The sequence below is a fragment of the Mustela erminea genome, chromosome 3, assembly GCF_009829155.1.
Source record: "Mustela erminea isolate mMusErm1 chromosome 3, mMusErm1.Pri, whole genome shotgun sequence".
In the NCBI taxonomy this organism is placed as follows: domain Eukaryota; kingdom Metazoa; phylum Chordata; class Mammalia; order Carnivora; family Mustelidae; genus Mustela; species Mustela erminea.
This window is the reverse complement of record NC_045616.1, coordinates 34,417,772-34,431,674: the sequence shown is the minus strand read 5'-3', so window position 1 is coordinate 34,431,674 and position 13,903 is coordinate 34,417,772. Positions and strand designations below refer to the sequence as shown.

At 35.3% G+C, this 13,903-nt stretch overlaps 1 protein-coding gene across 6 annotated transcripts in view; it reads left to right on the top strand.

Annotated features, from left to right (window-relative positions):
• Nucleotides 1-13,903, top strand: part of FER (FER tyrosine kinase) — a 468,361-nt gene that overhangs the window by 133,194 nt on the left and 321,264 nt on the right. For all 6 annotated transcript variants that reach the window (XM_032335588.1, XM_032335590.1, XM_032335589.1 and 3 more), the window contains one exon: nt 689-878. In XM_032335588.1, the coding sequence (XP_032191479.1) occupies nt 689-878 (190 nt within the window). The remainder of the gene's footprint in view (nt 1-688; nt 879-13,903) is intronic.

The following is a 13,903-nucleotide window of genomic DNA, read 5'->3' as shown; positions in this document are numbered from 1 at the left end:
ATGAGTTAGTTTGAAATTCCTTTTAGGGCAGATCTCAGGGAATAGAAGTTCACAACAAGGCAACATGTGGCCTATGTAGTTTTCTAAAGAAGAAATGGGGAAGTCAACTGTCAGAACAGTTTTCTCCAACTCTAAAAACAGAACAGAACAGAAAACTGTCAGAACAGTTTTCTCCAACTCTAAAAACATACCCCTTGCAACATAAGCACAGCTTTTTTCCCAGGTTGTCACCTTGATTTGATTTCTTTTTCCCAAGGCATAAATCTGAGTTCAACTATATTCCATTTGAGATTTGAAATAATTTGAGATTCTGCTTCAGTCATATTAATTCACTTTGGGTTCCACACTTCTCAGTGTCAATGTCCGTACTCTGTGAGGTAGATGACTTCACTGTAGAGTAAAATGAATGCCATAGATGATACTGTATTTGAAAGCATCCTGAATTTGGTGTTCGCTTCCAAATATGTTCTTCCACTTTGTTGTTTTTGGTTTTCCGTTTTGTTAATGCTAACATTTAGTAACTATTGTGATGACTCGAAAGCTGTTTAGTTTTATAATTCAAATGATTCTGAAGGATGGTTATAAAGATGAAAATGAAATAGAAGCATAATATGCTGATGTAGTTTCCTTTAAAATCTTATTTCTTAAAGAAGTTGAAATAATTTATTCTTAATGTTTTCTCTTTCAGTATTGTGCTTCTACTAAGCCAAAAACAGACACTTGAAGAGCTGAAACAGTCAGTCCAGCAGCTGAAATGCGCTGAAGCAAAGTTTACAGCACAGAAAGAATTACTAGAGCAAAAAGTACAAGAAAATGATGGGAAAGAGCCACCTCCAGTAGTAAATTATGAAGAAGATGCACGATCGGTTACATCTATGGTAAGCCTAAAAGTAATCAAAAGAGAAATTTAAAAGCCTACTGTCTTAAGTAATAAGTGGGTACAAAAACTAATTCTTTTGCTATGACAAATTATTACTCTTGTTAATATGCAGGTCCTATTAAACTTGTCTGTAAATGCAAAGTAGACTTGTCAGTCACCTCAGGTCACCTGAAGAACACTTTCAGGAACCACCTGTAGAATCAGAGGAAAAAACTCTTCTCTTGCCTTCAAAACTGAATGAAAGACTGCAATATTTTTATTGCTGGGAGACAGCAGGAAGGTAGGGTGTTATTCTTAAGATAGAAGTAATAAGGAGAATATTTTTCATTATTTTCTTCTCAAGAACAGTAGAATCTTATTTATCTGAGATTGATGATGTGTTTGTTTGATATCATAAACATGTGATTTTGTTTAAAAATAGATTTTTCCTTGTGAATATTCTTAAACTACAACACACACATTCAAATCCACCAACTAGAAATTCAGATTCATTATATATAGTTATATATAGTTTTATTAACTGTTTAAGAATGCCTAGTACGATTATTCTCCCTCCCTCTTCCCTTCCCTTTCTCCCTTCCTCCTTCTTTCCTTCCTTCCTTCCATCTTAAGTTGGTGGATCTCACCAAGCAGCAGTTTTGCTCTCCAGGGGACATCTGGCAATATCTCCAGTTATTTTTGGTTGTTATAGTTAGTGGGTACTATAATAGGATCTGATGTGTAGAGGCCACTGATGATTCTGAGCATCCTGTAACGCACAGGAAAGCCCCTGCCTTCACACTCCTAACAAAAAAGTATTCTACCCAAAATATCAGTAGTGCTAAGTTTGAAAAAACGTGAGCTCTGTCCTTGGCTTTTTCTGTGAGTAGCTGAATGAAGTCCATAAATAGAACTATCATAGTTAATGATGCTGTAACTGATATTTTAGTCATTTTTACCTTATGGAAATAGTACAATTTGATTGTTAAACATATTTACATGTCTCTGTAGGGAAAAAAGGCAGTATTTGAAAATGTGATGAATGTGGAAATGAATATGAAGTGTTTAAATTATTGTGGTTATTGGGGCGCCTGGGTGGCTTCAGCTCAGGTCATGATCTCAGGGTCCTGGGTCCTGGGATTGAGTCCCACATCGGGCTCTCTGCTTGGCAGGAAGCCTGCTTCCCCTCTCTCTCTGCCTGCCTCTCTGTCTACTTGTGATCTCTCTCTCTCTCTGTGTCAAATAAATAAGTAAAAATCTTTAAAAGTAAAAAAAAGTTATTGTGGTTATTCCCATTTTGTTATTAATTGAATCATACTAATCTGTATATTATATATATATTTTTTAATGATGAAAAAAATTAGATTTAGCCAACTGGACTCAGTTTAGATGATCCCGTTTTGTTGGCAACATCCAAAGCATCATAGTCAGGTACCAGTCAAACACTTGCCTTCTTCTCTCCATCAGGCCTGATCAAGGTGTTGAACTTGGCCACATCAATGCGGTAGAGCTTCTTCACAGCCTGTTTGATCTGGTGCTTGATGGCCTTGACATCCACAATGAACACAAGTGTGTTGTTGTCTTCTGTTTTCTTCATGGCTGACTCAGTAGTCAGGGGGAACTTAGTGATGGCATAGTGATCAAGCTTGTTTCTCCTGGGGGCGCTCTTGGGCTGCCTTCAGGGACACAGAATCTTGGGTCGTCAGAACATAGGTGATACAGGTGACCTGCAGATCCTCTTTTTTTGTGTGACTGTGGTTGCCTTTCAGCACCACTTTCTTGGCCTTCAAAGCCTTTGCTTTGGCTTCGACTTTGGGAGGGGCAGAGGCTTCCTTCTTAGCTTTTGACACCATCTTTGTAAAGGCATATTGTTATTTGTAATGGGCATCAACAATTCATTGTTAATTATGAATTATTTCTGTTCTCTCCTTTACTATCGTATCAGATAATAAGGATTTTCCTATATGTATCTCGGGCCTTTTCTGGATTCTTGATAGCTATCTGGTATATGTATTCTTTCAGAGGAACTTCTGAAATTTTTTCTTTTACTTAGGTTTTTAAAACCTTAGCTGATATGTCTTTTGTACCCTGAGTGTAGTTTATAATACTTCCTTATCTCCATGTGGGTGTGGCATTGGTTACTTCATACCTTGATTCAGTGGCAGATAGTTTTAGAACTGGCTATCTAGTTTATTTGAATTAATTCTATGTGCAGATCACCCATATTGGCTTTATTATTATGACAAAACAAGATACGTCACTAGATGATAACATATCCTCATTTGGTAACTATGACTAAAAATTAGACTTTGAAAGTTAAAATAGAACAGTTCATCAGTTCTTATTTCATTAGGAACTTGTGATCATTTGCAATGTTGTCTTTAATAGCATTGAAGAAAAACTTTTTCAATAAATGAATGAATAATGTTTCAGAGAGATTACATAGTACAGCTTAGGGAACAAACTGCTTTCTGGCACTTTTAAACTTTCTCTTGTTCCCATTTTTACATGATGGTGAATAACACTTCATAAATTTTTAGAGTGATGTCACTTATTTCATTTTATTCAATTTATTTTAAATAGTTGAAATGTTAATTATAAATGTATCTTATGGGGTGCCTGGGTGGTTTAGTAGGTTAAGCCTCTGCCTTCGGCTCAGGTCATGATCTCAGGGTTCTGAGATCGAGTCCTGCATCGGGCTCTCTGCTTAGCAGGGAGCCTGCTTCCTCCTCTCTCTCTGCCTGCCTCTCTGCCTATTTTTGATTTCTCTGTCAAAATAAAAAATAAAATAAAATAAAATAAATAAATGTATCTTATCTATTCCTTGGGACAATGCCTTTAGTAAGTCTGTAAGGAATTTACAATGGAATGCCACACTATATAGTTTAAAGTAATAAAATAGCATTTTATAAATCAATAGGGCATTCCCCAAATTGATGCCAATTAATGAGATTTTACACTTGTTTATTTTGTTTACATAGTTCAGTAAGAATGAAAGGCTATTAATTTATTGAAATCTAAAGAAAATGTGGAGGCAGGTGATATAATCCTCTTCATCAGGAGAAGTCATCCTCCTAATGTAGTCTTTTTTAAACCTAGGTCTAATTTTGGTTAAAATACTAAAGGAAAAATGATGAATATTAAGTATTAAACAATAATTTTCTATTGTCTGGGCATAATTACTCATTTAAGAAATACTTACTGAGCACCTACTATGTGTCAGGCACATTTCTAGATGATTGAGATACGTCAGTGAATGAAACTAGTTTAAAAAACCCCTCTCTTAGAGATCACAATCTGTGGTGAGTGGCAGTTAATAAATAACTGTTCCATTGGAAGATGGTAAATGCCAAGGAATAGAAGCCAAGTAGGGTAGAGGGTTGGGTGCCCAGAGGTTGGGACACAATTTAAATCTAAGTCAGGATAAGCATTATTGGGAAATTGACATTCGAACAAAGACTGGTAACGGGGAGCTACTAAATCCCTTCATTTCTGGGGTCAAAGCATTTCGGTCAGAGGGTATACCTATTGCAAGGGCCATAGTGAAGGAGCGTGTTGGACTAATTGAAGCATGGTTAAGGAAGTCCGAGTGGAGGGGAAGGTGAAACTGTAGGAAATGAGGTTAGAGAAGTATTGGGGAACAGATCTTGGGCTTTGTGGACCATAATTAAGGATTATGGCTCTTCTCTGTGTGAAGTGGAGCCACGGGCTTGGAGAGTAGTAGCAGAGGAATCATGTGCTCTGACTTTTTATTTAAATAGATTGCTGTGGCAACTATGTGGAGAATTACTTGAGGGGAACAAGGATGGAAGAATGAGGTTATTACAGTAACCCACATTATAGAAAATTACAATTTGAGCAACGATGGTCATAGCAGGGGAAGTAACAAGAAGGCTTTTGCTTTTGGATATATTTTGAAGGTTGACCCCAGGGGATTTCCTATGGATTAAAGTAAGGGTTGAGAGAGAATGGTCAAGGATAATTTTAGCATTTTTAGCAGGAGAACTAGGTGAATAAAACTTGTTTTGGGTACCTAGAGCAGCTTTAAAGAGAAAGAGCAAGACTTCAGTTTGTCTTTCTAAAAAAAACGAGTCATTGTCAAAACAAGTCATTGTCAACATTTGGTATTTGGGCCACAAGTTCAGGAGTATGATTTGGACTGGAGATAGGAATTTAAGTCGTAGGTATCATTGGTATTTAAAATCATTTGACCCTAGGTGGTCACCAGTGAGAGAGAATAGAGAGAAAAAGAGAAACAAGGACTTAACTCTGGGGCACTTCAAGTTAGGTGGTCTAGAAGAAGAGGACTTAGTAGGAGACTATGGAGTGACCAGTGATCTAGAAGAAGAGGACTTAGTAGGAGACTATGGAGTGACCAGTGATCTAGAAGAAGAGGACTTAGTAGGAGACTATGGAGTGACCAGTGAGTTAGTAGAAAATCAAGAGTTTGGTGTCCTCAAAGTGTTCTCAGGAGAAATGAGTTCCAGAATTTGGGACCTGCTGAGTTAAGACAAAAGAAACCTTTGTATAATTGCTGGAATTTTCTAAACTTTTAATATCCTAAGAGGGTAAATACAGCATGGAATGCAGTGTCTCTGAAAATACTGACCTAATTCCTTTTCAAAGAGTGTGTGAAAGGGACCCCAGTGCAATAGAACATCCTTCGGGAAATACTGAATTAGAAGATAAATCTTTCTTATCTGATTGGGTTGTTTGTAGATTAAATGTGCTGATAATTTTGAAGGCATTTTGAGTTGTTTAAATGTTCTATAAACCCAAGGATTATTTTATTTTATTCTTCAATTCTAACTCTGCAGGGCAGAAGAATCTGCCTTTTGGAGCTTATTAGAAAGGTGAACTCTTTTTGTTGGCTGTCCTTGGATAATGATGGAAATACCAGAATTTTCTAATCCCTGAGTAACATTGATTTTCCTGCTTTTGAAATTAATTAATTAATTCATTTAAAAGCATCACTTTCCCTCATGTTTGTTTATGGTCGTCTAGTTGTAAGAAGATGAGTTTTCAGTCAGTATCTGTTGAATTGAGGAACTGGACTTCCATTTTACTCCAGAGTAATCTGGTTGTTTTACTTTATAATAGCATGTGCTGAGCACCAAGTGTAATGGTTTTTGTTCGAAGAATCTTTCTTATATGTCAGGTATATCTAGAATTGATGGCTCCTTATAATGAGTTCTTACTTTTTAAATATGGTTAGCTATTCTGTAAGATAATTGCCTTTACTTTGATGTTTCTGAAATTGCACATTTTTAAAGTCTTTTGCTAGACTAATATGCAACATAAATTTATCTTCTCTGCAAATCTTATTAAGTTCTGCTTAGTTGAACAGCACTATCAATAAAACCCTGTTTTGTAATATTTGCAACCAACAGAATAGCTGGTATGTTGACTAAGTATTGTCTGACACTATGACTCAGTAGTAGTCTGTTTTATAGAAGTGTCTGATGGATTTTCAGTTTTATACTTAAACTCTAAAATGGACTGATACCAATTGAGATTGACAACATCGTCAAAGCTTTATCTGTTTTCATTATCAGGTATACTTTCTTTCTTTCAATATGTAAGATCGATGTTAATTTGAAGACTTGCTCCTCAAGTACATTGAGAAAAGTACCAGAACAAAAAATCATGAGACTGGAATTGAGCTTTGCCTCTGCTTTGTAATCATAGTCAGGTTCCTTAACCATTCTGAGTTTTTCCTTTCTGTAAAAAGAAGGAACGGTTATATATCTACCTTGCCTGACAAGATATTTATGACACTGACATGAGATAATGTGTGTGATATATTATTGAGACACATAAGATTTTATTTCAGTTTTTTCTAATAATATGCCTTAGTTCCCATGTAAATTAATTAGTATTCATTGAGCTAAGTATAGATTGTAGATTTTTCTGTAGGATTATCTTATGTATTTCTTTTTTTTTTTTTTTTAAAGATTTTATTTATTTATTTGACAGAGAGAAATCACAAGTAGATGGAGAGGCAGGCAGAGAGAGAGAGAGGGAAGCAGGCTCTCCGCTGAGCAGAGAGCCCGATGTGGGACTCGATCCCAGGACTCTGAGATCATGACCTGAGCCGAAGGCAGCGGCTTAACCCACTGACCCACCCAGGCGCCCTGTATTTCTTATATATAAAGGCAAAACCTGAATTAATTTCTCTGGATAGGTAGTACATGTACAAATACAGGAGTCTGAAGTGTCCCTTTCTTACTCTCCCAGTTTCCTACCTCAGAGATAGCCTTCCAGAAGCATTGTATGCAGATAAAAACATAAATGTTCATTATATGCCTTCTGCTCTTATACAAATGATAGTGCATACAACAATATTGTTCTGTACCTTAGTTTTTAACTTATTATGTTTTAGGTTTTAGGCATAATTTCACAATAGTGCATATACAGTTGTTTCCTTTTTTTTTTTTTTTTTTGAGTTCAGTCAATAAATATTTATTGGCAGGAGTCACGGTCTCACTTTAGATTCAGGGGATATAGTAGTGCACAAAATAAATACAGTTTATTCTGTCCTCCTGGACCTTTCACTTTTTGTAGGTACAGACAGTTAAATATATGTATTAAATGGCAAATATATTAAATATTAAATATATAGTTATATATATGTCATGTGGTGGTAAGTTCTTAGGAGAGAAATAAATCAAGATGGAAGAAAAAGGGTGATGGGAGGTGTTTTTATAAATAGGGTTGTCAAGTAAGATTTCATGGATAAAGTGACATTTATGCAGAGATCTGAAAGAACTAAGGGAGCAAATGTCGAGACTGCCTGAAATGAGAGTATTCCAGAACACAGTGAGAAAGAAGAAATAAGAGATGGGGTTAGAGAAGTAATGGGCATTTAGATCATACAGTTAGGCAGATTATTGTAGACTTTGATGCTAACTGTTAGGGAAATTAGAAACCACTGAAGATTCTGAGCAAAGGAGTGACATATTTACATGGTTTTCAGCCTTTTATTATAAAGACAGCTTCAGTAAAATCTTTATACTACTACTATGTGTATGAAAGGAGTTTATGTGTGAGACACATTTTAGAAGATTTTGTGCAGCTTTGTAGGTTTTACTCTCAAAATAGTTTAAAAGTTTTTAAACCTGATTACAATGTTGGTTATAGATGTTAATTATTATATTCACATTGAATTAATGTATCAGTTTTATAGATTAATAAATTTCTCTTCTAGCTTTCCTATGGCATGAATTTTATCATGCTGAACTTTCAGTGGTTTTGTAAGCTGTTAAATTATTAAATTATCCTAGGATCTGATACCTAAGTGTATTTACAAGTATTTGTTATGCCCTATGTTTATTTAGTTTATAAATTTCTAACATATAAAACAAAGAAGTTAAGAGATGATTATGGTTAGGTTACAAAAGCTTTGTTACTTTTCCAAATGACTCAAGTCAAGAGTCCCTAACATCACTGATAATCACGGAAATGCTGATCAAAACCAGAATGAGACCAATCAAAAGAACCAGAATGAAATGCCAATCAAAACCTCATGCCTGGGGTGCCTGGGTGGCTCAGTGGGTTAAGCCGCTGCCTTCGGCTCAGGTCATGATCCTCAGGGTCCTGGGATCGAGTCCCGAATCGGGCTCTCTGCTCAGCGGAGAGCCTTCTTCTCTCTCTCTCTCTCTCTCTCTGCCTGCCTCTCTACTTGTGATCTCTCTCTGTCAAATAAATAAATAAAATCTTTAAAAAAAGAAAAAAACACCTCATGCCTGTTAGAATGGCTATTATTACAAAGACAAGAAACAACAGGTGTTGGTAAGGATGGGGAGGAAAGGGAATCCTTGTGCAAACTGGCGCAGCCACTATGGAAAACAATATTGAGGTTCCTCAAACAATTAAAAATGGAAGTACCATATGATCCAGCAGTTCCACTTCTGGGTATTTGTCTGAAGGAAACAAAATATTAACATGAAAAGATATCTCTATATCCCCATTTTCATAGCAGCATTGTTTATAATAGCCAAGATATGGAAACAACCTAAGTGTCCATCAGTGGATTAAATATAAAGAGGATGTCTCACACACACACACACACACACACACACACACACACACAGGAATATTGTCCCTCGTAAGAGATAATGAAATCTTTCCATTTGTGATGATATGGATAGACCTTGTGGAATTATATGCTAAATGAAATAAGTAAGGCAGAGAAAGATGAATACTATATGCTATCTGTAGAATCTTAAAAAAAAATGAGTTCATAGTTACAGAGAACAGATTGGCAAACAACAGACTGGTAAGGAAGTGGGCACATGTGCGAAGGTGGTCAAAAGGTACAATTTTCCAGTTACAAAATACGTAAATCCTGGGTATGTAGTTGTCAGCAGGTTGACTATAGATAGCAAATTTCAAGTAGATCTTAAAAGTTCTCAGTATGGGAAAACAAATTTTGTGACTATGTTTGATGATAGATGTTAACTAGACTTACTGTGATTATTTCATAATATATGTAAATATTGAATCACACCTGAAACTAATATAATGTTTTATCTCAATTATATTTCAATTAAAAAAAAGGATTCCTTTTAATATTAATTTTTCTTCGGTTCGAATGAAGTCATTTCATATCATGGGCTAATTAATGGATGGTGCTGGTGAGGTTCTTCTGCGTTAGGCTGTAGTATCTTCTATTTGGAAAAGAACCCTTAAAATTTCAAAGTGTTTTCAAATTATATTTTAACTGTTGTCTGTGCTCATATGCCTATGCAGTGTATATGTAGGCCAAATCAAGCAAATAGTTAAATAAAAGTAACTTTTTCATTTATATATGTATATATGTGAATATGTATATATGTGTATATACATAGCACAAATGAAATGAAAAAAACTACCTTTCATTTTCATTTATGTATGTATGTTCGTATGAATATAAACATGTGTATATATATTTCAAACTAACCCTTTAAATTATGAATTTCTTAATATCTTAGCATAAACTAATGGCCTGGGGTTAATTAGCCCTAAAAGGATATAAAAAGAGAGAGTTAGGCGAGAATTAAATATCTAGTATGATTAATACAAATAAAAGAATTAAACACTCAGATTCATTCAGTCATTTGGAATTCATCAAGTGTTTTATGATTATTTAGTACATGGATATTATGTATGGGGTTTTTTTTGGAAGCGTGTGTCAAAGATAAAATAGATTTAGACTTTGCCCATAGAGTTTGGTGGGAGAGATGGAGCAGAAGTAATTGACTGATCATTAATGGAAAGTGACTGCTTTTTGACTTTTATAAAGTATCCCTGCATTAAAACATTTCAAAAAAAATTAGGTGCCTAGAGGTACCTAGATATACACTTAGCAAATGATTATAGAGGTAATGAATAGGTTCAGAATTTCAAAATATCTTTTGGCAGGTTATAATTGATGCCACTCAGTTTTAAAAAAATGGTTTAAATGTTAAAGTTGGTTTCTATCAAATATTTCTCACTTTATAAAGAATTATGGCAGTGATATTTAACAGAGTGACAAAGTCTCAAGTGGTTACAGAGATAATGACTACTGTGTGATTGCAATAGAACCGTCACTATAGAGAGCTCTCCAGCTGCAAAGCCAGGCTGCTTGGGTTTGTATCCCTGCTCCGCCACTTAGTAAATGTGTGATGTTAGGGACTTTTCCCTGTCCTCATTTCCCAATGTCTAAAATGGGAATTACAGTTTTATCTATTCTTGGGTTTATTGTGAGAAAGGGTTAAGTTTACACATTCAAAGCACATAGAATAGTCTCTGCCACTCAGCAAATCACTGTTCTTTTAATAGCTGGTATTTGATTGTTTGATTATCACAGAAATGATAATCATTTAACATGTGTGCTTATTTCTCTGATAGTTTTTATTCCTTAGTCTTGATATTACTTTTCATTAAACAAATCTTTTCTTTTAAAAATGTAAGCTATTAATTTTTAGATGATAAACAATGATAAACATGTTTCGGACCTACTCTCTATTTAAAGTATTGTTGTCTTTTGTCCACAATAAATTACAAATTATTTTTTAAATAAAGTCTCACGTTATTTTCTTATGACTTATGTATTACTGACATCGGTAGGGTTGACCACCTAAATTTTTGAAGAAAAATTTTAGTGTGATTACCTACTTGAAGTTCACTTTTTTCTACTCCTATGCCACTGAAGTTTGTGTTTAAAATTGAGCACAAGCAATTTTTATAAAAATATAACTTATAATCAAATATTGTTAGGTCCCCCTATAATGGGTCCATGATTAAAGGAGGGAGACTGATACAAAGCGAAGGTCAAGCAAAGCTTTATGTTGGGCCAAGCATCAAGAATAAAACTGAACGTTGGGGGCTGCACCTCTTACAAGACAGGGCAACCTCTCTGTGTTTCACGGACTAGCTTTTAAGGGCAAAGGCCATGTGGTTGGGCCTGGCCACGCACAGGTGGCCAATGAAATTGTAACACACAGAGAAAGCTGCACAGTCATGCTAGGTCACACATAAGTGACCAATTGAATTACAATTTATTCTATAGTAGACATTTGAACCAGCTTATCACCTTGGGCAGAATTGGTGCCTAAAATCCTTCCCCAAAGGGCAGGATCCATACTCTTTGGTAACTAGGGAGACAGTATGCAACCCCCCACTGATCAGATGTCTCCACCTGGCCTGACCCACCCTTGTATTTGGCTTTGTTACCTGAGGCTGGTTTCCGGGACTTGTTTTTGAGTAAGTCCCTTGGGGCAAGGGAGGCAGGGACAGTTTAAGGGTTAAACAATAAGGTTATTATTTAACCTGGATGGAAGCCTCTGGATAAATAGGTCCTTTAAATATTAATGCCAGTTTTCTTTTATAGTTTAATGTAAATAAAAGAAAAAAATCCCTAAATGCCATTCTATTTTATGATTATTTATACATTCCTGAAATAACATTTTTCTTTTAGGTGTACAGTTATGGAAAATTCAATTAACAACTTTTAATTCTCATATTAACTTTTGAAAAAATAACTTCCTGTAAATTTATGCAGTACTACTATTGACTCTGTCAGTTGAAATCTGGTTTTCTTCACACTCATTTTGTCCTCTTCTCTCAGTATTATTTTAAGACTCTCTTTGTAGCAGCAGGGCAGGGTGGAGAAACTGGGAATTTGAGTGAAGTCATTCTAAGTTTATTTGCCTTTATGTGTATTTTTCCCTCCCTGCTCCAATCTCAGTTTCTTCATCTGTAAAATGTGGTTAGTAATATGCACCTCATAGGATCAATGTCAGGACTAAATGAATGAATGCAAAGGCAGAGGCTTGTTATAGAGCTCCAGACAAAGTTAAGAGGGTTCATATGGTTTTTGTTCCTTTTCTTTCCTCTGTCTTCAACCTTTCTTTTTCTTTCCTGTCTCTTCCACCTTTGTCCCCAAAACTCCTCTTCCCTCTTCTGTCTATTAAACACAATTAACCAACTTCTGTGACTATTATGCATCATGTTCACAGACACTGGGGATAATAGACAAAGTCTCTGTACTTATAAACTACATTTAGCAGGCAGAAAATGGCAATAAACAACTGATTAACAGGAAAACATCAGAGTTAAGTGCTGTGATGAAATCGACCATTAACATTCCTCAGGCTTTAGCCCTCAGCCCTTGGTTTTCAATCCTTTCTTTGTAATCAAGTATCTGTGGGCTTTTCTTCCCTCCTTCTGTCATTCTTCAAACAACAAATGATGACTCCTAAATCTGCATTTCGAGGGAAATTGGAAATACTGGAATGCCAGTCAAGATAAAGATGAAAAATGAAAGCAGAGAAGTTAAGTGAGTTATGCAAGTTCACACACAAAAAAGCTAAATGTAATAAAATGTTTAAATTTATTAACAGCAATTTCATTATTATTCACACACTAGATATTCTTACTTTTAAAATTTCCCCCAGATTAACTGTTTACTTAACTGGTAGACACATTACCAACTGGCATTCTATATTAATTAAAGATTTAAAAAATAACAACAGACATCAGACTATTATGTAGGTTAATCTGCTACATTGTTTGAAAAGACAATAAATTTTAATTACCTAAAGAAAAAAGATATTTAGTTACATGGCTGATTTGTCTTAATGATTGTGAATAATAAAATTGCTAAAATTTTGGGGGGTGCCTGGGTGACTCAGTTGGTTAAGCATCTAACTCTTGATTTCAGATCAAGTCATGATCTGGGTGGTGGGATAAGGAAGCCCCATCTCGGGCTCCATCTCAGCGGGTAGTGTGCTTGAAGGATTCTCTCCCTGACCCTTCCTCCCACCTCTTCACAGGTGTGTACTCTCTCTCTCTCTCTCTCTTAAATCTTAAAAAATTGCAAAAAATTTCCATTTATGATGAATGCAATTCTTCCATTTCTCCTATACTTTGGCTTTTTAAATGGTAAGGTACTTGCAAAGACCTCAGTAAATGAAGGACTGTGTCTGAGAGGCCAGTAGATTATAGCATTGAGAGTGAAGATGCCCTGGCTTCATTTATACTGTTACTGTACATACCTCATCTCTTATAATTATGTTCTCTTATCCTAATATAGATATGCTGGTATTAAACACAGTGCCTGGCAAAGAGTAGATGCTCAATAAACTTTTCTTCAATATGTCTGATGTTGCAAAATGAAGCCATCAGTCATTAGATTCCAATACTTAGTAAAAAGCTGGGCTCTATCTCTACATATTCCAGTATATAAGCACCAAACCAAACCAAACACCTACTCAGTTAATGCAGAGGGGCAAATTATTCCAGAATATATTTTGAAAGTAATAAAGTCTTTATAACACTGATGGGAAGGAAAGAATGCTGAGAAACAGCCTCAAGTAGCATATTTATCACTTCTTGATAGACAAAGTAAAAAAATATAGTATTTTCTGTCATTTAAGCAGGTCCAGAATGTACTTTGTTCTAAAAAACATTTTAGTGGTAAAGATTCTTAGTGTAGTGATTGCAACCACTTTCTAAAAACTATTTGGCACTACCTACTAAAGATAAACATGTGCATAACCTTTATCCCATACCTCTACT